At 33.2% G+C, this 26,257-nt stretch overlaps 2 protein-coding genes across 9 annotated transcripts in view; one reads left to right on the top strand and one right to left on the bottom strand.

Annotated features, from left to right (window-relative positions):
• The window catches only part of LOC117175111 (pickpocket protein 28-like), a 170,265-nt gene extending 160,101 nt beyond the window's left edge, over positions 1–10,164 (bottom strand). The window contains exons 1-2 of the mRNA XM_033364680.1: positions 9,867–10,164; positions 5,513–5,661 (exon numbers count right to left, since the gene is read on the bottom strand). Of these exons, the coding sequence (XP_033220571.1) occupies positions 5,513–5,640 (128 nt within the window). The 5' untranslated portion in view covers positions 5,641–5,661; positions 9,867–10,164. The remainder of the gene's footprint in view (positions 1–5,512; positions 5,662–9,866) is intronic.
• The window catches only part of LOC117175109, a 416,485-nt gene that overhangs the window by 187,852 nt on the left and 202,376 nt on the right, over positions 1–26,257 (top strand). The gene's annotated exons all lie outside the window — the stretch shown is intronic.

Here is a 26,257-nt window from a genome sequence, read left to right on the forward strand (position 1 = left end):
CCGAAGATGTGGACTGTGACTGCACCATATATCTAGTCGGGAGTGGTGCTGACTGAAAACAGATGATTTGGAGCGATTCGCGCGCCATCTTTTGGTCATTCTTAGGACTTATTGAACTACCCTCGTATATATATATATATATATAAATGAGTTTTTAAACAATGTTTAATTGTTTAAATAAATGTAAATCATTTAAACAATTATTTATTCCCAAAAAATGTAAAAAATAATCGTATTTTCTTATTGACAGGTAATAGTTGGTAATTTCTTGGAGTATTACATTCTTGTGGTTTGACGGCACGTGACGTCACATCCCATGTGTTTCATACCATGAGGGAGCCAATGTTTCGTTTAAAAAGTCGACATAGCCTGTTGATATTTTGTCAATTTTCAATACATTATTTTAAATAGTTAAATTGAAACAATGGTGTTTTAATCGCACACTTAAATTCTTTAAGAGTCAATCTTAAAAAAAATTTTTAACTATATGGCAAATAAACTGTTGTGGATGACCCTATACAAGAGTAGGTTTTCATTAATTAAAAATCTGTTATTGGTATTCTTGCTTGAAATGAATGAGAGAATTATATTTTTTGATCATATGATGGGCTATTAAATAGTTTTCTCGTAAAATCTAAAATCCCAGATCAAGGAACATTCGAGAAAGCCTGACTTTTGTCATACTTCATTATTCGCAACAAGTAAATTAGGCTTTTTTATAGATTGAATATTCAAATAATTTATTTGTGCCAAGCACAGATACACTTTTTTAACTTTTAACAACTTTTAAACAAGATTAAAACATTGAGCTAGGTTTTATTATCCTTCTTTTTTCTAAATTAAACAAAAATGTTTTTTTTTTAAACTGCTAATTTCTATAAATCTTATTTTTAAATAAGATTTTCTGTGAAAAATAAGAAAAACGTTCATACATGCGCACTCCGCCGCCGGGTCGACATGAAACTTTACACCCTTTACATGAAACTTTACACCCGGCACTTATAATTTAACATTTCTAAGGACACTAAACATCCTTTATCTGCTTCAAATGCTTGTTTTCAATGAATGTAGGACAACGAACATCGTGTGAATTGAGGACTTTTTTACGCTCGCAGATACACAATGTGTTATTGTTTTAAATCCTGCCCTTAATGTATGCACTTTATACAGGACAGTAAAAAAAATTATTGTTTTTTCTACCGCTTACTATGGTTTTTATTTATGTGTTAAATTACATATATTTGTTAAATATTCAATAGGTAAAAGATCAAATATAATAATCCAGAATCTGGTGTAGAGAGCTGGAAATGAGAGTGATTTTTTCACAGGATTTTGAAGACGAGGCAACAATGTATCTTTTAGAAACTTTGAGGATTTATTTGTTAACTCATATTGCTCATAAAAAATTTGTTTAGTTGCGCAGAGCCACATACATTGGTACTATAAGGGCGGACGTCCACCCTTTTCCGCTTCGAGAAGCAAAATGGAGGGCGCGATAACTCGAAAAAATGATCTGAAACCCAAAATCCGGAAAGATTTTAAAAAATCAGACTCGTAGCTAGTAGATGAACTCAAAAAAATGAGACATTATTTAAAAAATTGTTGACAAAAGTGGAAAGTGTCACTTTTGCCCCTCAAATTTTCTCTTTTTTGTTTAATCAATATCATAAAATTTTTTTCAGTTTTAATTGTTTCAATTAGTACGATAGTACAGAAGAATCGTGTCTTATCTCCTTACTGGGGCTCGCGCCGTAGTACTTGAATACGCGCGAGCGCTTCATGACTCCATTGTATACAAGAAGTTCGGGAACCGCACGAAGACTCCAGGAGGTTATTCTAGAGAGCCCCTTAAACAATTTTTCCGACAATTTAAAATTTCTGTAGGAAACTTCTACTACATGTATTGGAAGTATATTTCCGAAACGGAAGGTAACGCTACAGTACATAATGTTGTAATTTTCAAATGCTGGCATTGGTATGGTACCTTATATGTATTGGAATTTTACAATACAAGTCCAGTGGGAAGTAACACTCATGGAACTCATGAAATTCATGGAATTCATGGAATTCATGGAATTCAAGGAATCCACGAAATTCAAGGAGTTCATTGACTTTAAGGAATTCGTAGAATGCAAGATATTCACGGAATGCGAAGTGTTCACGGAATTCATGGTGATTAAAGAATCCACGGAATGCACGGAAATCAAGGGATTCATGGAACTTAAGGAATTTACATAGTCAATAGAATTCACGGAATTAGTGGAATTCACGTAGTTAATGTAATTCTCGAGATTTACGGAATTCACCAGATTCATGGAATTTACGGAATTCATAGAATTTATAGAATATTCGGAATTCTCGAAATGCAAGGAATTCGCGGAATCAAAGGAATTCACGAGATTAAAGGAATTCATATAATTGGCTGATTTCATGAAATTAAGGGAATTCAAAGAATTCACGAAATCCTTGAATCCCACATTCCTTTTATTTCGTGAATTCTTTTCATTCCATGAATCCTTTGAGTTCCGTGAATTTTTTTGATTCCGTGAATGCTTTAAATTCTGTGAATTCTTTTGATTCCATGAATCCTTTGAATTCCGTGAATTCTTTTGATTCCATGAATCCTTTGAAGTCCGTGAATTCAATCAATTTCGTGAATTCCATTAATTCCGTGAACTCTGTGAATTCCGTGATTACAGTCAATTTCGCGAATTCCTTGAATTCCATAAATTCATCGAATTTTGTAAATTCCACGAATTCCATGACTTCTGCGAATTCTATGAATTCCGTAAATTCCGTGAATTCCGTACATTTCATGAATTTCTTCATTTGCATAAATTCCGCGAAATCCGCGATTTTCGTAAATTCCACGAATTTCGTAATAACAGGCAATATTTGTTACTTCCTTGATTACAGTTAATTCTTGCGAATTCCTTGAATTTGTTGAATTCCGTAAATTTTATAAATTTGATGAATTGCGTGGAATCCATAAATTGCGTGAAATCCATAAATTCGATGAATTCTGTGAATTCTAAAAAACCAGTGAATTCCATACACTCAGCGAATTTCGTGAATTCCTTGAATTACATAAATTCCTTGAATTCCATTAATTACGAGAATTTCATGAATTCTATAAATTTCGTGAATTCTTTTAATTCCTTGAATTCCGTGATTTCTATAAATTTCGTGAATTCTTTTAATTCCTTGAATTCCGCGAATTCCGTGAGTTCTACAAATTCCTTGAAGTTCGTGAATTCCATAAATGTAAATTTCTTACATTTTGTGAATGCGTTCATTTGCATGAATTTCGCGAATTCCGTGAACATAATGAATTCCTTGAATGTTGTGAATTATATGAATTCTTTTAATTCCTTGAAATTCATTAATTCCGTGAATTCTTGTGCACAATTTTCGCCTTAAAACGCTCTAAAACATATACTGGAATTTTTGCAATTATAACTGACGCTTGTATCGTAGAAGTGTTGTTAAAGTGTTGTAGAATTCCAAACATTGTTAACAGTGTACAAATGGCACTGATCTGCAAAAGCGTTATACCCTTGTCAGATTCTAGCCGGTTTTCTTGACCAGAATCATGCTACAAATGGGATAAACTTTCGAGATTCCCACCTGGCTCACATCAATATTTATGTAAGAAACGAAAATCTTGTTGGCAATGTAAATATAATGCGAGACGATCTAAGAGGAGTTTATATGAGTACGTATGTAATTCGGTTATATAATATTCTCAGTGCATTGAGTATGCAAAAAACGATATCTTATTATAAAGGATTGGCTTTGATCGTACATTTGACATAATGAGCATATTCTATGCTACGTATTATGTTATGACTGCTTTATGCAGCTATCGTTTTTGAAGTTTTCATTCCTGTTTAGTAAAATTAAGAAATGGTTACTGCATAAAAAGCTTTAGTTATGCGTTTTTGAAAATTCTTACAGAATTAGCTAACAGTGTAGTTGGCCCAAAGTTACTAGCGTATTTTGGGCCAGTAGTCGGCAAACAGGCTCGTCCCGTAGTTATTATTTCGTTATGTTGGCCGAGCATTAATGAAATAAACTTCAAAAAGTAGGTTCTCATTTTTTTTAATAAATAATTTCATTTTTGAGAAACTTTCTTTGCTCTTCTGAAAAACATTTATCTTGTCATTTAGGCTGTTCTGCCGTGCTAGTCTTCACTTACATTACATCAAATTATATTAAAAGTCAGAAAAAATGCAACATAAGGATCTAAAAAATTATGTAGCACTTATATGGAAGATGGGACCTTGAGTTCTATGATGTGTTCCTGGGGGGAAAGGATAAATATATAAACATTCATTAGCTGTAAACTTACGTGTAAAATTACAGCAATTTCTTTACAGTACACTTTCACTTAGTGCCCGCTTGATAGAGCTCTAGGGAAATATATATTCCATGTTAAATAACTTGAAGAATTTCAGCTGTTTTTAGTTGTGTTTTTAATGAAAAATTCTAGTATCCGTTCTTTTGGGTGTTGAAAGAAAAAACCTAAAATGGTTTTTGAACAATTCAAAAACCTTAGGAAATATTCAAAATTGAAATTGTTGAACCTTTTTTTCCAAAAATTGCGTGATTTGAATGCTATTAAGGTGTAATTTTTAAATTATTCGTAAATATGATGCAGTATAAAAAAAATATAAACAATTCCTTGGCATTTTCAGAAGCAAATTTGTAAACTGAATTTCTCTAAAAACCCTACGAATATCATGCGATTATAATATTCGTCTATTGTTTGTCTGTTTGGTACATGTTTTCTCATCGTCTGCATCGGTTTGGGATAAGTTTTTGAATATTTTTCGTAAACTAAACAAGGTTTCCTTCTGATATGTACAGGGCCTGTAGAGGACATAATTAGATAGCTATACAAAAATAAAAGAAAATAAAAAGTGGATTTTTTCAGAAATAAAGTATAAAAATTTGTTTCTTAAAAATTTAAGAAGTTTAAGAAACAAAATTTCCCACAAAATATTCCACCCAAAGCTGCGTCTTATCAGGGATGATTAGTAAAAAATAGAACTTGATATCATTAAAATCACCAAATGTATGAAAGTTATAAAAAAGAACTACAATTTTTGATTTTTAATATCTTTTAAGTTTTTTTTTCAATTTTTCAACAATTATTTCAGGGTTTTTCCTTCAGCATCTAAGAGAATCGATACTAGAATTTTTATCGTAATCAAGAACAATAGCTTTAATTTTTCAGATGATTTGACATAAAATTGCTCTGACCAGAAAAAAATCTGTCGCCTCGGAATGATGCAGGCGTATTTGATCTCGTATGATCAAAAACGCATGCTTCCATCCCTAATGCATAATATACTATTCTTAATTTTTTAATCGTAATACAATAACCTTAATACAATGTATCAAAGAATTTTCAAGTATTTACTGGGGCGTGTCTGGGAACCAAAGTAACGTTGTAATCGTAGTAATTTTGTTGTTATTGCTATATAAAAACACCTTGTGCTACACTTACGGATTAAAGAAAAGATAATTTCGATGCACCGAATTAAAGTTGCAGCAGATACCTTCGTCCGTCATAGTAGGATTAAAAAGTTTTTCACAATCATATTTGGCGCCATGCCATTGGCAATAATGCAGCATATCGTTGCATGATTGAGACACCTGCGAAACAAAAAATACGACATTTTTTGAACGTTTGAACTTTTTTTATACATAAAATATCGGTCTCAAACTTTGAAAAATGCAAAAATCGAAAAAGACTACGTTTAAGTACAAAGCTTGATAATAAAAGGTGTAAAAAAAAATTTCAACTATCAATTCCATCGGCATCAGTCGGTAACGTTGTACACGAAAATACGAACCCTGGCGGCCACTAGACGAGGCTCTAGAGGGTTCGTATTTTCGTGTACAACGTTACCGGCTGATACCGATGGAATTGATAGTTGAGAATTTTTTGTTACATCTTTTATTATCAAGCTTTGTACTGAAACGTAGTTTTTTTCGGTTTTTGCATTTTTCAAAGTTTGAGACCGATATTTTATGTATAAAAAAAGTTCAAACGTTCAAAAAATGTCGAGGTCCAGAAAAAGATGAAATAATTTTCAGTGAAGTTCCTACCAAAATGCAGTACCTAAACGTACTTTATTGTATACTCTAATACATTTTCCAAAGTTTCAGCTCGATATTTTATTTACAAAAAAAGTTCTTAGGTTCAAAAAAATATTCAGTGAATTGATAAAGTGAGGTCGGTAATATAGGTATTTGGCTGTGTCATATGCCCTTAAGGGCATGTGCTACATAGAAAATTATTGATTTCAAAAGTTTTAGGTTCCCCTGACTGTTTTCCTAAAATAATAAATATTTTCTTTTAAAAATTTAGGACATAATATCAAACATGCTAACGGACGTCCCCGCAAACTTTTTTGTGGTTTAATTAAAAAAAATTTAATTTTTCTGAATTTGATTGTGTGTATTTCGAGGTAATATGTGATACAATTCTCTCCCATAATTATTCTTGAGTGCTGCAGGCAGCATCGGTACGACAGATACCTACATTATTCGAATGACAGAGAGCTGTAAAAGGATCGTAACTGCAAAATAGTGCACATGCGTACAATTTTTATCTAGCACAGTACAATTTTTTGTTATTATCCCTCAAAAAATATCATTTGCCACATGCTTCGTTTCTACCACCACGACCCTTTACTCAGCTGTAAGATAGAGACGGAGTTTTTCCGTTCCGAGTAAGACGACGTAGTAGTGGTAACAAAACATGTTGCAAATGAGTATTTGGGGCCCAATTTCTCCTCGTTGAAGACCCCTGCTGTCTTTGAATGTCAGCGAGTTATATATTTGATCATGCATTTAAGTTTTATTTATTCATTCAAAATAAAAATGATTATGCAATAGCAACGTCTGGAACTTTTGGCAGAAAACTACAAATTATTGAGGGCCAGGTGTAAATACAAATTCAAAATTATTCTTACTTTAATCATGAAACGACGAACATTATTCCACTTTGTAGATTCATCATCCAAATCATTAAATGTACTAATATTTTCACTGTTGCATATATCATCAAGCAAAAGCTTCTCCAGTTTATCCGCCCTAAAACGATGTTTTTTATACGATGGGCACATGGTAAGCAAGTTTTTATTCAAGCGAACGTAAGTTTAAGCAATCAAATATTTGCAGCGAATAAAATGTTCATTGGAATCCATCGTAATTTTGTGTGAAGTTTTACTTCCAATAAACTAATTATTCATGAAGTACAAGGGTTTTATTTTTTTGCGTGGTATCATGAGATTGAATTCACCGCGGCGCAGAAGGTTGTCATCCAAGTCGAGACATGAAAAATTTTATTTTCTCATATATGTATACGATTTTTTGGCCTTTTTAGGTAAAAGAAAAAAGTTGTTCTCTGTGGCATAGTTAGCATGCAATCTTCTAATAAGTTTCCAATCTTTAATGTGTGATTTTTCCTCTTTCCTCCCTTCTTTGTCATGTGTGTACGGTATTTTTCGATTACGTAAACACAAATGTAAGCTTCAGTAAACATAGACCCTTAATAAACAAAAGGATCCACTATGAAGTTTTTAATACAGTAGTTAATATTGTGAATTAACTTTTATTTATTAACATTTTTTAATATTTAATTAATCTAAAAAGTTAATAATAATTACGATGAGTAGGATATAAATTTGACATACTTCAAACCAATACTTCTTTTTCGTCTGAATTATGTCAAATTTACATCCTACTCATCGTAATTATTATTAATTATATAATATTCAGACAAAAAAACATCGCTTTTCAACATATAATTTTAATCAAACTAATATAAAGAGTTCATATTAAAAAATGACGTCATCCATTCATACACAGACAAAATCTGTTCATAAAAAAGTCACGAACTAGTAGCTAGGTCCCGCACGGAGAGACAAACTGTGCTCCTACCGTACCGACCTCTTGCGTAATATACCTACAGATAATGCGGTGGTTATACTGTCTACCGCCGATCGCGTAGGGGTGCAATGGACGGACACCTTAATCCCAAAGCAACTTGGGCTGCAGAAGCCCAAGTCCAGACGCCGTGTAGCGATTTCGGCGTGGTGCTTCTAGTGAATAAACGTATACTAATCTGCTTTAATGAATTACTAAAATATATATCATTTTCACGAATAAACCATTTCAATTTTTCAAGTTTTCATGGATCACAATTTTGTCCTATGATTAAAAAAAACTATTCTTCGCTTTTGCTTTTACGAAAACAAGTAGAAAAAATTTTTTTATTTCGATGTTTGTCATTATTGGAAGATATTCGCAAGCTTTATTAATTCGCTCAAGTAAACATACGAGTACTTTTGACTGCACGAAAATATATTACTAGAACTTATAAAATACAATTTATGTTTCTACTTTCTAAAACTAAAATATTAGTCAATTCGTCAATCATATTTGAAATAAAATACTTCAATTTTCAATAAAAAAATGTTTAATAGATTGATCGTTTAAACTGGAAAATGCACTCCATTATAAACATATTAACTAATAACTTATGTATGACGCTGAGTTCGCGGCTGAGTCGATGCTCAAAATTGAGATTACTGAGGTCATAATCCCACAGCGACTTGGGCTTCTGAGGCCCAAGTCGAGCGGGAGCCTGAACATCTGCGCACGCTGGTAACGCCACCGCCCAACGCTAGGGGTTTTATTAATCCATCTGTTGTGCGCAAACGACGACCGAAGTCCCGGGATCTTAGCTGCACAGTTTGTCTTTCCGTGCCGATATGAGAAAAATTAATTGGATATTAATGTATTTTCTTAAATAACACAAGCCCACAAAAAAAGTTGTCTAAACTGGGTACGAGGAAAGTATATCCTTATGTATTTTGAGTCGCTGAATCCGAATTCGACCTCACAAATTTCCCTAGGTGTAGGATTGTTCCTTTAGCCTAGGAGAAATCCTCAAAACTAAGAGAATTCTGGGAACTGTTAATGTGATATTCGTACGATAGCAAAGTGATGCGTAACTTAAAGTTTATTTTTAGTAGCTGAATTCGAATTTGACTTCAAAATTAATTTACAGGGCGTCAGATTTCCTCTAGCGTAGGAGAAATAGTAGGAAATTGAGAAAAACTTACGGCTTCACGCAGGGTATGTTCATATACACTATAGTTGATTAACTTTTATAAGTAAATTTAAATTCTCCATGTACCCCGGTTCGTTTAACACATGTGTAGCCTGAGTACGATTCTACAGAGCTTCTCTTTTCCCCTAGCCTAGAGGAGAAATTGGGAAATAAAAAAATAAAAAACTTCCGCTTTTGCGCACACTTCATTAATGTAAACAAAAAACGATGAATTAATACAAAATCTTTTCGTATTTTTAGTTGCAGTGTTGAAGTCTATGAGTAAGATGGTCATATACACATAAATACTCGTATATACCTGGTTTGGAAAAGGTATGCGGAACCGTTAGCCATAGGTAGATCTCAAAATTGTAAGACGATTTTCTTTTAAAGACAATTTTTCCATTTCACCGTTAAACCCAAATTCTGATATCTTTTATTAATTTTATTAATTTTTTGTGGGTTATATGTTTTGAATTTGGATAGAGACGTTTTTTATAGCATAACTTGTGATGAAAATGTACTTCTGATTCAAAAATGTGGATAAATATTAAATTGAGAAATTATAAAATTACGTATATGCTTACAATAAAACATTTTTCAATCGAAAAATTAAGTTAAAAGCTATTATAATTTGAAGAATAATTGGCTATTTAGAATAATAATGTAATTATTCATTTTGTTTCTGAAATTCAATGATACATGTATTCTAAGTTTAAATAAGATAAAATGAGACCTCATTTAAATCTGGTGTAAATAAAATTAGGATTTCTAATTATACTAAAAAGTAAAGCACGACGCCCCGTACGTGTATGAACCGGCACACAGTGAGGCGAAGTAAAGGATTGGGATTCAAAATGATTTAGATCCTACAGTTTTCATCCGTTTCCATCTTTTGTTTAAATTAAAGCTAACTAAAATCTGAAAAGGTCTGTCGAGGCCGATTTTGCAAAAAAGGCTCTGTTTGATTGTTATTCAAGTTGCAAAATGCCACAAAACCATAATTTTTCATATTTGAGGTGCCTGTTCTGTATCCTTCATTGACTTTACCTCAAAAAGGTGAAAAACGGATAGATTTACAATCGATTAACAAATCCTAATAACTTAGATGAAGTTCGTACAATCTATTCAATTGTTACAAACAAATTTATGAACAAAATCGATTATTGCTGTACATTGAAACCTGGAAGTTCTTTTCATCACGTTTTTCCCCGCGAAATCGAGTGAAATTAATATTTAGTTTATAATTTTTTTATTGTTTTAAACCAATTTAATAAATAAGCGCCTATGTGTATATAAAATTCATTTTTTATGCGCAATCATTAGGTTTGCCTTCAAAAATAAAATTTCCATGACATAAATCGACAATCAAAATATTAACCATTGTTATAAACAATACTGATTAACAAATATATTGAACGGGTACTCTTTGATAGAAAAAATCCATTTTTTTGTATAATTCATCATTTTGTCCCTAAAATAATATTCTGATGGAGGAAACTGACGTTTGACAATATTTTTCATTTTTATCATTAATTCTGCTAAACAAATGCATTTACTAGACGCTTTCAAATAGAAAAAATCTCTTTCTCGATGAAATGTTGATTATATCATAAAAAATGAAACTCCTACGACTCATGAACAGGGTTGTGCACGTAATATACCTTAGGTAAATTACATGAGGTTTTTGACGTAATTTATGTACGTATATTACGTCCTCAGTTTTGTACAAAATGTAATATACATTTTCAAGATGGTGTCGAAATTATCACATTTCGTTCCATAACTTTAAAATAGCGCCGGTAGCGGTATGCGGTATTATGTTCCATGCATGAAATTTAAAGTGAATGCAAAAAAGTTATTATTCTACAACTTCGACAATGAATCTAGGCGGCCGACCGAGGAATCCATGTTGGGAAGCATTATCCTTTTATTTAAAAAAATGGCAAAAATTTTGCGTTTTGTCAGGGATGCAACCGCGTATTATCGAATACATCTAAAGAAAGGTTAAAAAACCACAGGTGAATTTTCAAACCATCTAAACTGCAAATATCTTAAAAATAAAGAAACAATTCTTTCAAGGATTTGTGCTGATTTAAACACTTTTTTTTAGAAAAAAGTGCGTTATAATTATAAACGCGTCAGAAGAAAATCTGATGCAATAAGATGAAAGCAGTCAAAATAATCATTATAAAATGAGTGGTGTCAGTTTTGATATTCTTGGGGATATTTTTATGTCAAATGGAGTTCTGATAAATAACAACAATGTAAGTTGGTACACATAAGCATAGTCAAAAAAAGTGAGGTTATATTATGCTCTATCCAAGTCCACCAACTTTATTACGTTTATTACGATTTTACAGGTTTTTTTACGTATAATACATTTTTTACGTATAATATGTCAGAAAATCCGATTGACGCGTCAGTGCACAATCCTGCTCAAGAGTCGTAAATAATTAAAGTCGGGAAAACACAAAAATCCAATGGATACGTGCGTGAACTTTTCAATGTCCTTCCAAAAAACGAAACAACTGAAAATCAAGGGACACAAGCGATTTTCAGTTGTTTCATATTTTACTTGTTCCGGTTCTCACATTTTTCTCGTCACTCAACGTTCAATTTTTGTGTTTTCCCGACTTTCATTATTTGCGACTCTTGAGTCGTAGGAGTTTCATATTTTATGATATAATCAACATTTCATCAAGAAAGACATTTTTCCTATTTGAAAGCGTCTATTAAATGAATTTGTTGAGCATAATTATTGATAAATCAGTATTGTTTATAACAATGGTAAATATTTTTATTGTCCATTTCTGTCATGGAATTAACATTTTTGGAGGCAAACCTAATGATTACGCAGAAAAAATGCATTTTATATTTACAGAGGCGTTTATAATAATAAAAAAATATATACTTTACTGTTTGATTTCAACGAAACATTAATTTCACTCGATTTCGCGAGGGAAAACGTGATGAAAAGAACTTCCAGGCTTCAATGTACAGCAATAATCGATTTTGTTCATAAATTTGTTTGTAACAATTAAATAGATTGTACGAACTTCATCTAAGTTATTAGGATTTGTTAATCGACAGACCGCTCCAATATGACAAATTATGGTTTTTTGGCATTTTGCAACTTGAATAACAGACAAGTAGAGCCTTTTTAGCAAACTGGCCCTCGGTAGACCTCTTCAGAATTTAATTAGTTTTAATTTTAAAAAAAAGATGATATTGGATGAAAATTGTAGGCTCTGTCATTTTGAACCCCAATTTTCTAATTCGCTGCACTGTGCGGCGCGTCTCCCGAAAATAACGCAACCCTCTTACTGAATTCTGAGACTGCTGTTGTCCCAAAAGTTTGGCGCGCCGTTTCGCAGCGTTCTTAAAATAAGAGAGTAGATGTCTTGAACACAGGGCGCGCCAAGGCTCGTGTGTTCAGCTCAACAGTGGTACGTATAAATACCGCAGTCGCCCTAAATTTCTTTCAGTGTATTCGTAGGAAATGCGTATTGCCCGGTAATAAACTTAGAATAGAGAAAAATTAATATTTTCAGATTTCAGCGCAAAAGTAAAGATGATTCTATTGTTTTCAATGCACGATTTTTCCATCTGTCTAAAATGCCGCAATAAGAATAAGATACCTCCTAAACTTATTGACTTCTATTTCCATAGCGACCGCCACACAGTTTTCTATTCTTCTAAAGAAAACGTGTTTTCAATATATTTAATTCCTTCTAATTGTACCGGTAACGCACCTCACAGAGATATTTTTTATTCCTCAGAAGTGGTCATATTTTGATTTTATTTAATTCCTTCTGATAAGTTCACAAAATATGTGTAATAAGTTGTTTTAAGTCCTTCATGCGGAATGTGAATTCAGATATTTTAATTCTCACCAATTCAACTCTGCCTCCTTAGAGTTAAAATTATTTAAATTCACACATTTGCATAGATTTCTTTGTTGCGTTTTTTAAGACGTTTAAATTAATTATTAAAATATAAATCAATATAAATTTGAATATTATCCGACTTTATAAGTTATAAAAAGATGTAATAATGAAAAATAGGATAAATAAATGCTTTCGTTAAATTTTATTAAGTCGATTGAGAGGAATAGGTTCTGCACTTATTCTGTTATCGTTGAGGGATTTTTAGACTGAGGAAAAATCGCATATTCATAGGAATACAAATTCTTAATTTTTCTGAATTCAACGCTTGTTACCGGCTGTTCGTAAAAAACATTGAAATTTATCCGTACGTTTTTCATAGAAATAAGGATTTAATGTTTCATTTTTTGTTTTGTACCCGAGACTTAACTATAAGCTCTTACAGAAAACTTCTGATAATTCGACTGAACATTTCATTCGTTGGAAGTTTTTGATTGGTCAAACTTTCGTCGGTATACTTTGTGACTAAAAATATTTAAACGTTCTTTGTAGACTTACCCAGAAAAAGATTAATAACTTATTTCCATTGGAAAAAAGATAAACTTGAATTACGCTAAAAGGTAAAATATCGTTGCACGCATACTTCCTTAAATGTTTGAAATAATAACTCAAAATAGTTTGTTATTCAGACGGACTTGAAGTTATAAAATACGGAAATATTATGTCGTGCTTCTTCTTTTTTTCTAGTTATTTCATAAACGAAGAAAGTTACCAGTTTTTTATATTAAGAAAAAAAGATGCGCAATAAAATGGTTTGGCTTCCTTTAAAGTTTTATTTGATGTAAACTGTGAAATGTAATTTTATTGTAACTTTTATAGCTTACCCTCGGTTAATTCGTTCAGCTTCTGATTTTTTTGCATTATTCATATTACACAATGTAATTGATGGGAAAGGAAATTCTTTAAATGACACAGGCTCGGGACTCAGAGAAATTATTATTGGGGATGATATCCATTTCTGATACACACTCCAAATGTATAAAAAAGCTGTTGTTACTGCTGCCGTAAACGAGATAATCCAAAAGAATCTGCGGAATTCAAATTTTCATATTTAAACATATGATGCATTTTAGAGGATTTAAAAAATTGTAAAGCATTTGGAAAGATTGCACTACGTTTTTTAATTGATTTAAATAATTTAAACGTATTGCAAAGAGTTGTTGAAATAGAAAAAATATTTGAAAAGGTAGTGTGTTTAAAGAGACAGAATCTTAACTCCAAACTCTAAACACCAAAAGAAACCCAACACAATTCGGAACGAATTCTCAAGAGCCAAAACATTTTACTCCATGTGTTTCTACTAAAAGGGTGAAATGAATTTCTCGCTACCCAGTCCATTATTGCGCGGTTCTTTCTAAATATTTTTTCATATACGAAAAATTCTATTTATGTCAAACGAAAAGAATTATTCGCGAGTTTAAACAATTAAATTTGCTAAATACAATGTGAGAAAAATCACAGATTTCGCGCTTGGTGCCAATGACAATTAGGAACAGATTATGCCCAACGACGAGCTGGGAATGGCCAGAATGAATTTGCCGAGATGTAAACATTTTCTCATTTAATAGTACACTGCTGAAGGCGGCTGCCCTTCTGAATATACAATACAAACGAATCATGACTTTCTTCGGTTATAGTTTTATCTTTATACGTTGGTAGTTAGGCGTATACTTTGAACATTAAACAATACAAATAATAGAGTGTTTGGAATGCTGGATGGGTGACTGCTTCTAAAGAAAGACAATTTCGAGAGACAATGCACGAAAGGAAGCTAGATATCTGATGTCTTCCTAAAACAAAGAAAAAAATATGCGACAGCAGAATAATAGTAAATGTAGATTTAAAAAAAGGACTCGAACTTGAAGGCTTCAGTTTTATGCCTCGTATATAATATCAGAGCTACACAATAGACCCAGTTTTTCTAAGTATAGTACTGAAGTATTTTCTCTGTGGTAGCCTGAAAAACAGTTTGCAAAACTACATGTGTTACAATCTGATCTTCTTTCCCTCTCGGGTGAAGAATCTCTCCGTCTAATTTGTCCAGCAACATGTTGAATCCCATAACAGCTTCTGGGAGAGTTGCATGTTACTCAAAAAAAGAGTTGAATCTGCCTAATTTTTCCCTTTTGTTCTCGCACAACAAGGTTAAAGCAAACTTGAAATGTGACACTGCTTTCATCATGCTGCACGTCGAATTCCACCTGGTACAGACATAGATTATTGTTGCTATTATTCTAATATTGAGTTATTCGCAACAATTCCTGAGTTGATTGTAGCTTCTCCTGACTGTCGGTTTCTTATTGCTGCTGACATCTTCTTCTACATTCTTTGAAGGATCATCATCGTTTTAGTGTCCGTTTTATACATCTTAATCTGCTTCACCTGCTTCTAGTAAGTGCAGCATACGCTGCACACCCAAGTTACAAATATGGGAAAGTCATCGAACATGCTGATTCTCGACACTAAAATTCACATCAATAACGTCTTTCAACAAGTTTTGCAAGTCTTGAATCAACATCAACTTTGCAGCTGCAGTGTCGACTGTGATTTCCTGCAACTTTTTGTGCAGTTTGTAGGCCTGCAAGGTATTGTGGAAAATATTTTCAATATTTTTTCCGCTCGAAGGAACAAAACCCAGGACGATGGAATTCTGTTCTCAATCTTTATCGCTGTAATGCCTAGTAATATCGTAGTATTAGTTGTTACCTGTAGCAAAGAAGCGACTTTTCTCTATCATATCCTATGTAGAGTTTCTAATCATAATAAAGAATTAAAATTTCGGAATTACATTTCTTAGGAAAAACGTTTTATTACCTACGTATGTCAGCCAGCCTGTCGTGATCGAGAATTTGGACTTAGTCCCTTAAGCATTTTTTATGGCCTTCATTTTGTTAGATGTGCAGAGTACATAAGCCCTTGATGCAGTTTTTTTGTGGGATATCTCATTTGGATTGAAATATTTGAACAAGCGCTGGCTTAGTTCATCATCAAAGAAGTAGAATGATTTATATTTAACGGATAACCATTCAGCAACCATTTTTGTGAACTCTTCTTGAACAAAATCATTTTCATTTCTTCCACCATGCTGCAAAAAAATACACGAATTCATAGATAATGTCACATTTTTCAGCTTAATTGATTTTTCTTTTGATTTTCACTAAAATATGATTCAAGTACAATGTAATTGATATCCAGCTCAATTAGTTTTTTTTATTGAAGAATAATTGAGGATATTAAATTTAAATCATGAACAGTTCAGTGTTTAATTATACCAAAAAAGAACGAACTTTCTCTAAAATAGTTTCATTTTGAACCAAATAGTAGAATTTTTGATCAAACAGTTGCACTTTTAACTAAAAAAGATCACCTTTCTACCAAAAGAGATGATTTTTTAAGGAATAAAGATTTTTTATTTAAGAGAGAGAAGAAAGCTGAAAGCTGATTTTGAAATTTTTTACCATAAATTAAAAAAAAAATAATAGTCGAATTTTCTACAAAAATAATAGAATTTTTAACTAGCCAGTTGAATTTTGAATCCAAAATTATTATATACATACAACACAGTTAAATAGTTTGATTTTAAATTAAACACGATCAATTACACAGCTCCACAAAAAAAGTCGGTTGTCCGACGGACAAGAGTATTCACATCCTATAAATTTTGAATCGCTAAATCCCAATCCAAGCTACCAATCCAAGTACAGTGTGTTCTAATATCAGCTACTGAGGAATGGGCGTCTTCGACATTGAATATGAGGTGAAATTGCGGCCAGATGTTGGTGTGTAGAACTAAACTTCTTCCACCTGAAATTCATGATACAATTTGGTGCTTTAGCAAGTTCTTCGTTCCTGTCAATGCTTTCGTCACCTTTTCAGCAGTGATTGTCAGATTAGTGCAGCCCAATATGTCGAAGACATTTTTGGTTACAGTTCTATTTTTTGAATAGTCTGCACGGAGTCTGCTATAAACTTATTTGATAAGAGAAGTACGCCTAATTTTACATTTTGGGCAAAGTGTATGATAGAAGGATCTACAGCTTAACCTATCAGCTGTTGACGGTACCGTATGATACGATGCGTTTTATCTCTTTTTGAATTAGTTAAATCAATTAAGTTTCAATTACTTATTTGAACTGTTAGTTATTTAATTAATTAGTTAAATTAGTAAATTAAATTAGTTACTTGAAGTAATATAATTGGAACATCGAAAAGGAGTTAAGAATATACCCGCACAGCGGACAGATTTATATCATCTAGTTTGGCCTAAATATTTCATAAAAATGGAAGGAGAAAGAATTATTTGGTGTCAAAAATGGCTTTATTAACACTCTTTATTTATATGTTATAAAATTGCTATATACTTAGTTATGTATTTAGATGTGTCAGATTTGATATTCAATTATTTAAACTTTGAATGACATGACATTCAGCATAGAGATTTTCGCGACCTAAGTTCTCAACTTTTTTCAAACAACCCCTTATACGCTGTATTCGGAAATTTGAGAAGCAAATATTTAGGTAGTTCTTGAGTTAAACATACCTTTCAAAAAGTGAGAGGTTGGTATCACCGATGTATTTCAAACCGTGTAGTGTACTGGACGCACAGTAATGTTTGATAGTTGACGCAATTTTAGATTTCTTCAAATAAATGTAGATAGTTTGCGTTCTCGAACTGTAAGATAAAGCGTTTCTTAATTCATCATTTCGTAATTATGTTCCAATAATCATTAATTACATCAACTAAAAATGAATGTACCGAAAAGTGTATGCCTATATATAATTCTAAAATACAAAGTATTATATTACATTAATTGTTTATGTTTTTAAAATGTGAGGTATTTTAAGTTTAATTTGAATAAATTAAAATATATAAAAAAAAACATCTGTTAATATTTATGTAGATGATTACCCTAGGTAACAAGATTATCTTAGCATTTTTTACATTCTCATTAGAGAAGGTATTAGATTTGTGTCTAATTTGACCCCCCCCCCCCCCCCCCCCCCCCTCCATATTTGCCAAATGTCCACGTTTTGAGACCCCCGAAATTTTATGTACAGTTATTCTCAGTACTCATACTGAGAATATCGAAGTATCTCGCACCATCTCGAAAAATGTGACGCAGAAATGCGAGAACTTGATTCTTTTTAAAAGAGTCAACATTTCCGCCTTCATTACTATAATGAATTATTTGTAATTCATTCTTAGTTTCTCTTAACATAGAAGAAAGTGAAGAAAGTGTTTTCAAAATTTAAACAAAATAAAGATCTTTAGTTATGTTGAACATGGTGTGAGATAAGCGAAAACTGACAATATTTGCAGGGTTTTCTAAAGGGGGATGATGCTCGGTCACCCCAACCTAAATTAGTAAACAAATTTTCAACATAAAAAATCAAAAGTTTGAATTATCTTGAAAACGATGAGAAAAACGTAAAAACGAAATAAATTTTACGGTTTTTAAAGACGGGCTTTTGTCTTCGACCAACTCGAAATAACCCAATAAAAATATTTTTTAAATATCCCCCCCCCCCCCAAAATGAAAATTCTTAGTTTTGCGGATGGTTATTGTTTTCGATCTACATGAACTAAGTCAATAAAAAATATTTTTTTTTATTAAAAAAAGTTTTGAGTTCTCTTGAAAACGGTGAGAGATACGCGAAAACTGACAACATTTTCAGAAGTTTTCTAAAAGGGAATGGTTCTCAGCCACCCCGACGTAAACCAGTAAACGAATGTTGAAAATTGAAAAAAAAAATTAAAAATTTGAATTATCTCTTAAAGCGACACATATACGTGAAAATGGAAACATTTTCAGGTTTTTAAGAGAGGAATCGCTTTCTACAAAAATTGTAAGGTTTTTTCAGAAGGGTTTTGCTTTCGACTTATATGAATTAACTCAATAAAAAGATTTTTTAAATAATAAAAAAAATGAAAAGTTTAAGTTATCCTGGAAACTACAAAAGGTAAGCGAAATCTGACAATATTTTAGGGTTTTATAAAGGTCGGTTGTCCTCGGCCTACCCGATGTAAACTAGTAAACAAAATAAAAGAAAAAAAATTGAATTACCGGGAAAACTGCCAGACAAACGTGAAAACTAATTGAATTTAAAAGGTTTGGGCAAAGTGGGTTTATTTTTGAACAACTAGAACTAACCCCATTAAGGTAAACGTCCCAGTAATCGTGATGCCAATTTTTTTGCTTTTTATTTTATCTGAATGAATGTAATTTCTATATACTTTTATAAAATGCTGAAAAAAGGCGTGTTTCATCTATAAATGTTACTTTTAATATGTTTTTGTAACAATATATTTAAATCATAACCAAGTTTCACGATTACTAAGACCGTCACGATTATTGGTTCACATAACTTTAAAGATTTTTTAAATAACTCAAAAAAATATAAGTTCGGTCTTATCTTAAAAACGGTGACGAGCGGAAACTGACAACATTTTCAAAAGGGTGATGATTCTCAGTCACTCCGATCTAAAGCAATAAATAGATTCGATAAATTTCAAAAATCTGAAATATGGATTATGTCGAAAACGGTCATAGATGCGTGAAAACTAATTATATTCTACAGCTTTTCCAGCGGATTTTTTTCATACCTCTCTAACTAACCCTATAATAAATGCAAAACAATAATAAAGTTTTTGAATGATATCGGAAACGATCAGAGATACTTAAAAAATAAACCAATGTTAAGTAGTTTGCAGAGCAAAAATGGTATTGACAAACGCGAAATGACCCAATAAAATGATTTAAAATAAAAAATTTTTTTGATTCATCTCGAAAGAGGAGAAAGATGCGTGAGAACTGACCAATTTTTCACTGTTTGGTGGAGACCTCGATCAACCTGAACTAACACATAAAAGTAGAGATACGTTACGTGGCCTCGGGCACCCCGAGTTAATCTAGTATAAAGAGTTTTAAAATAAAAATGTTGAGTTATTTTGAAAACCATGAGATATACAAAAACTGATAAAATATTCAGGGGTTTATACAAAGGGTGGTCCTCAGCCACCACAAATTAACCCAATGAAAAGATTTTCAAAAGGAAGAAATCAAATTTTGGATCGTCAAAACTAAAGTTTGACCAAGTAATTGCAGAGTTTAAGTTTAAGCAATCCTTTAAAATTTGTGGTACTTTTATTTAGAAATTTGTGTCTATTTGCTTGCCAGTGATATTCCGGAACTTAATATTTTTGTTTGGAACTCTTTTTCTTCATGTAAAGTCGATTTAGTTTTCAACCAGTTTAATCCCATGAACTAATGAAAAAAAATCCAAAATAGGCACCTTGAAATAAAGAAATACCCAAACCGCGTCTTTATTTATTTCATTTGTTTATAACAATCACATTTTTCATAAGATGTCAATATACTGTTCTGAAATAGCACTGGCAAACCAATTAAAACAAATTTTCACACAAAATTTAACAAATAGAAAATCAATTACAAAATGACAACTCAAAATCTGCCGTGCAAAAGAAGAAAGCCGAAAACTACTTTTAAGATTTGGCACAGATTTAAACATCATTGAAATATATTATAAAAAATTTTGAATGAGCTGCAAAAACTGAAACCTTTAAAATATATGTGTTTGTGTGAGTGAGTTTGTGTGTGTGTGTATTTCACAAAATACTTTTTTTATGATAACTTGAACACAAGTTAATCCTATAACCTGGAGGAATTGTAGTCTTATATACAACCCATTATTAATTAAGTTTAAAGATGATTCAGATAAGAACATAATTTTTTTTAATTTTATGTTTTGCACAAAAATCGTTTTAGATCTATAGTTTTTGCAATATTCATTATATTTAAAACAAAAAGGGGTATATCCGTGTAAGCATGGCAAATTGGCCTCCACTTGTAGCAAAACACTGCGAAGAATTTAAACCTTCAAATTGAATTTGTTATAAATTATGTAGGGGAAAAGGAAAATCAAAAAAGTATTTTTTCTCGGAAACCATTCATCCACCATTCACCGTTCACCATTCATCCACCAGTCATGGAAGACAGAACTTTACTTGAAATAAACGCCAAAAACGACGCCACTCTTAACGCATTCTCCTACGTGAACTAAGAACTTACGTTGACTAAACTATCTAAATTCATTAGAATTAAGATAGTTAGACATAACTTTATGGGAATTTATCCTTTTTTTGTAATAAGTTAATTTATGCATGATTGTAACGACTTTGCACTTCAGGTTTGTCGGGAGACCTCGTCGTGCATGTTTTTGCAAGCAGTGTGGGAATTTGAAGAAATGTAAATGTAGTGCCTGCAACATTTATTGTAACGAATTCGCACTTTATTTTACAATAAAGACCTCGTTGTGCATGGTTGCACTAGCTACTGCAATTTTGGTGGGTATTTTACTTTGATATTTACGGAAAAGAACAGAATTTAAAAATAATTCGTAACGACTTTGAAATTTATTTTACGCTAAATACCTCGATGTGCGAAGGAAGTTTTGGTTTAATATTTGAGGAGAATGCTATTTTTGTTTATTTTTATAGGAAAGGAATTTTCTGAAAATTAATTAAACTCATCGTGAAAAGATGTAATCATTTCTCCCTGGGCTGAATTCACAATCCGTGACTTGTTGTTTTTTAATAATGATTTAAAATTTCAGTGTGAATTTTTATTGTAAGAATTAGTTTTACTAATTTATTGTTATTTTAATGTTCAAGTTTAGTTGTAAAATGTTTAGGGCTAGCTTTAATGTCCTATCAGTATTTGATTCAATTTACGTTGTTGGTTGCAATTTTCTGGATTGGAAACAACAAACGCAAATCAAACAGAACAGTAATAATTAAATTGAAAATATGAATAAACACAAAAGTCAATTCCCAATTAAAAAAGATGGTAGTGTTACAACTGATAACTGCCTGGTGGGACACTCGAGAAAATTAAAGTAAAGAGATTGCGTAATGTTACTGTCAGTGCAGCACATTTAATTTCGGAAGTATAATTGAAAGCCATAAATCGCTTGAGTCTAGACGACGAACAGGTGACCCATTGTATCTGTGTGAACTCACTTAAATTTTCAGTGAGATAAGAATTTAAACAGAATGAAGAATACGAAAAATGCTTCATTTATTATCACCGATATAAAATCGATAATAACTGCCTCATTTCATAATTTAAATGCACCGGGTGTAACATTAACACAAAATAAAAATAAACAACGAAATAAAATCGTTTTAAAACTAATGTTTTTTAATACTGATTACATTTTAAGATCGTCAAAATGGGGAACGATAAAAACGACCGGGAAAAGGAATTAAAAAAAGGTAGCAGAAAAGTTAAATTTTCTCAATCCATGTTTGAAGAAATTAATAAAGAGCTTGTTTTTTAACAATTTTCTGTCCCATTCTGATACAGAATCAGAACACGAAAGTGAAAATGTAGAAGGTGAAAATACACGTGATTCAATTAGTCCTGCAATTATGACCTAATATCTAAAGTCGGAGGATCCTATTCCTGAGTGTTTGGTGGTAGGGCGCGCAGTACTCCAGCCAAAGATGGGCAACTTATCTGACCCGAAGAATTACATGCCAATCACTTGTTTAAACACACTTTATAAGATCTTCACAGATAACCTAAATGATAGGACTTGTGGGACAAACTAAACTTGTGACAGGATATGTACGAATAATGCTGCTCAAAGAAAAGGGTAGCAGGATGTGGAGAGAACCTTCTCATTGATAGATGTATCTACAAAGACGCACCATTGTAATAGCGCGAACTATCGATGGCCTGGATTGAATACCGGAAAGCTTTTGATTTGAACTCTCATATACTTACCATCTGTCTTTTGGAAAGATCAAAGTTTCATCCACACATCTTGAATTTCATAGAGAGATTGATGTCGCTTTGGAAAACCAGATTTATTTTCTCATCTGCAAAACATCGTGTGACAACTAACAACGTTACCTTTCAGAGAGGTGTCTTTCAGGGCGACTTCATGAATCCACTCCTCTTTTGTCTCACATTATTGCTACTATCTCTAGAATGAAGAGCAACTAAACCTAGTTCTAGAAATTGTCAAGGAATATTCTCAGAAGATTGGAATGGAGTTTGGGTTAGAAAGATTCGACAACGTTTACTTGGAGCGAGGAAAACTTAATGGCATGCCCGAAGGCCCTGAACTTTTCGACCGAAGCACTGTACGACACATTCGCGCTGTAGGGACCCATATATATCTGAGCGTACCACAGGCCGCATTCAGGGTATGACGTCTATAAAGGAGACACTCCGAAGCAGGTACAAACGTCCCATCCGGCAGATTTGGTCTTCTGAACTGTCGGCGAGGAACAAAGTATCTGCAACGTGCATACTAGTGTGTAACTAGTGCAACGAGCATATAGTTGTCTACTCTTCCGCGGCTCTACATATCACGCCATCAAGGTGGTCGCGGAAAACTAAATCTTGCATGTCTTCACTACAGGATTATTCTGGATACGGGATATGTAGTAGCAAATGGACGGAACTCTCTTCTTAAAATGGCTAGGAGGCACGAAGAAATGGGCAAAGGAGCGTTTCTGTACAAAGCGGCGGAGGGTGCTAGTAAAACACTCGGCCTTGACTTCAATATCAGGGTTCAGCAAAATGCATGAAATCTTATCTATCTTGAATCCTCATTCCTGAAATCCGAATTAAGAAAGAACAGTAGAAAAACTTCCGTGAACAGCTTTTCGACAAGAGGATGCACGGATGCACTTTCCTACATTACCTGGATTGGAGTAAGGCACGGGGGATTTCATTTCAGCATGTCAAGATGGTGTCATTCTCACTTTAGCATATCGTCGCCACATTTTGAGCCAAGATATTTCCGATGATATTTGCGAAGCATGTCATTCACACCCGAAGCATCTAGGACATATACTATGTAGTTGTCCAGCTCATGCGGGAACTACCTACATCCAAAGGCACAATGCGGCACTAAGAGTGCTTTATTACCGTCTCTGTCACTCTTACGGCATTAGCCTTAATACTGTTCCGCGAAATGCTCCCAAAGGCACCGAGTCAGTTGTCGAGAATGAGAAGTGCTGCATATACTGGAACATCATATTATCGAATATTGTTTCTTTAGCGCTTTCGAGGCCTGGCATAGTTTTCCTTGACTTCTAGAAAAGAATTACGCTTTTTATCTCATTTTTGGCACAAGGTGACAAAAACATTATATTCAAGGAGAATGAAAGAAAAACATTTATGGAGACCTTATAAGTGAGTTGCAAAGGTTATACCCGGAATATTCTGATAAACTATTCGTCTTTATCATGTGCACTCCTGTAGATGCCAAGCTTCCATTGGTTCATAGCCTGACAAGCATCCCTGCGTGTCAACACGATGTTAATACGCTTGCGGGCAAAACGCAGAAGGCGGTCGTCCTTGGGTAAGTCACTTCGTGTCCTCAGCGTGAACGACAGTTTTGCCGGATCGTCGTATTGAGTCCGTCACAGACTGTAACAACCCATCTCACGATCGTGAGACGTGGTTACGGTTGAAATTTTACCACGGTTTCGCTGAGAGTGGGTGAATTTTTTCATATTAGAACCCGCTCCTGGAGAAATCCAAGCTTGTCTGTCCCGAATTCCAGTTGCTTTAGCAGCAAGTTTGGTCGTCTGTGGGACTCGCCGACTGAGACTCGACGCTGACACCCTTGAACATTTATTGTCATATCCTGAAACTGTCCGTTTTCTCCCTCAATTATCAAAAGTCACAGAAAGAGCAGAATTTGAGAAAGAAAACATTAGAACTTGTTGAACACCGCGCACGCAGTAGACAGCAGCAATCGCAGACTAAAACTTGACTTTGGAGACTTGGACATTTTTAGTCGTATCTCGAGAACCCGAGAAGATTTTTTAAGCATAATGGGCCAAAATCAAAGATAAGACTTCAAATACTAATATGTATGAATGTGAGAGTTTTGCTTCAACTTTCCTAGCGGATGCCACAAGTTAAAGTCGAGATACAGAATTCGAGAAGTTCTTGAATTAAAAAAAATTTCGCGCAGTATGTTTTTCTTCAAAATGTCAAAAATGTCTGTATTAGGGCTCATTTGACGCGCAGTTTAATAAGCTTTTTAACAGTTAAAAAAAGTTTCTCGCTCAATCTTTGAACTATTAGTTACGCTTTCACGTCAGGAGTGATTGTCAATAGTACTTTCGCTGATCGGGCTAACAATTTCCGACGATAGTGTATGTATATGATAAAGTGAGGTGATGTGAACCGCGGGGTAGCGTTAACCACTCCAATTTGTCCTATTTAAAATCGTCATCTATGTAGCAATAGTCGTGCTAGATGTTGTTTCTGTGTTTAACTTTTTTCATCGTGAATAGTCCGAGTGCGCACATCTTTTCAAGTGTTTATACCAGACACGCTCGAAATAAATGTTCACGAAAGTTTTGAGAGGTGCGCAAAGAAGACGTGATCTTGGGTAAATTTTCATCGCTTTTTTAAGTATAGTTTTGATTTCGTTGATGGCTTTTATAATCCGAAGAGATTAAGTGATTTACTTACATTGTGTTCATATAGCGTCCTTCAGAATAAAAAAGCGTCAGTGGGGGTATGTGAACCATTATTGGTGCAGTGATGCAAACCACTCAACTGACGCTATTTTATCCTTTATTATTTTTATATACGCGTATTTATTGTTTTTAATTTTGTAGCCAACATCCCTAGAACATATAATATTTGATTTTATTCGTGCTATGTGAAAATAGAAATGATGTCGTTGTTATATTACCATTTTTAACTAAATACCCAGTAAAAAAATTATTTTGAGCGGACTGAGACAAATTCACTAGGAGCCCCCGTGAATCACACACACATACACACACACACACACACACACACACACACACACACACACATATATATAACTAAAAATTTGTCATAAGGACAACCGCAGGATTTCGCCGGGAGCGGGTGCTAATCTGAAAATTTGCACCCGCTTCCAGCGAAATCGCGGTAAAATTTCAGCCATAACCACGTCTCACAACCGTGAAATAGGTGGTTACAGTCTGTAAAGGAATCAATAAGACGATCCAGCAAAAGCTTCGTGGACCCTGAGAACACGGAGCGACCCAAGGACAACCGCCTTCTGCATTGTTCCCGCAAGTGTTCTAGCATATTGTTGACACGCAGGGATGCTTTTTAGGCTATTAGCAAGT

Source organism: Belonocnema kinseyi, chromosome 6 (assembly GCF_010883055.1).
Source record: "Belonocnema kinseyi isolate 2016_QV_RU_SX_M_011 chromosome 6, B_treatae_v1, whole genome shotgun sequence".
NCBI lineage: Eukaryota > Metazoa > Arthropoda > Insecta > Hymenoptera > Cynipidae > Belonocnema > Belonocnema kinseyi.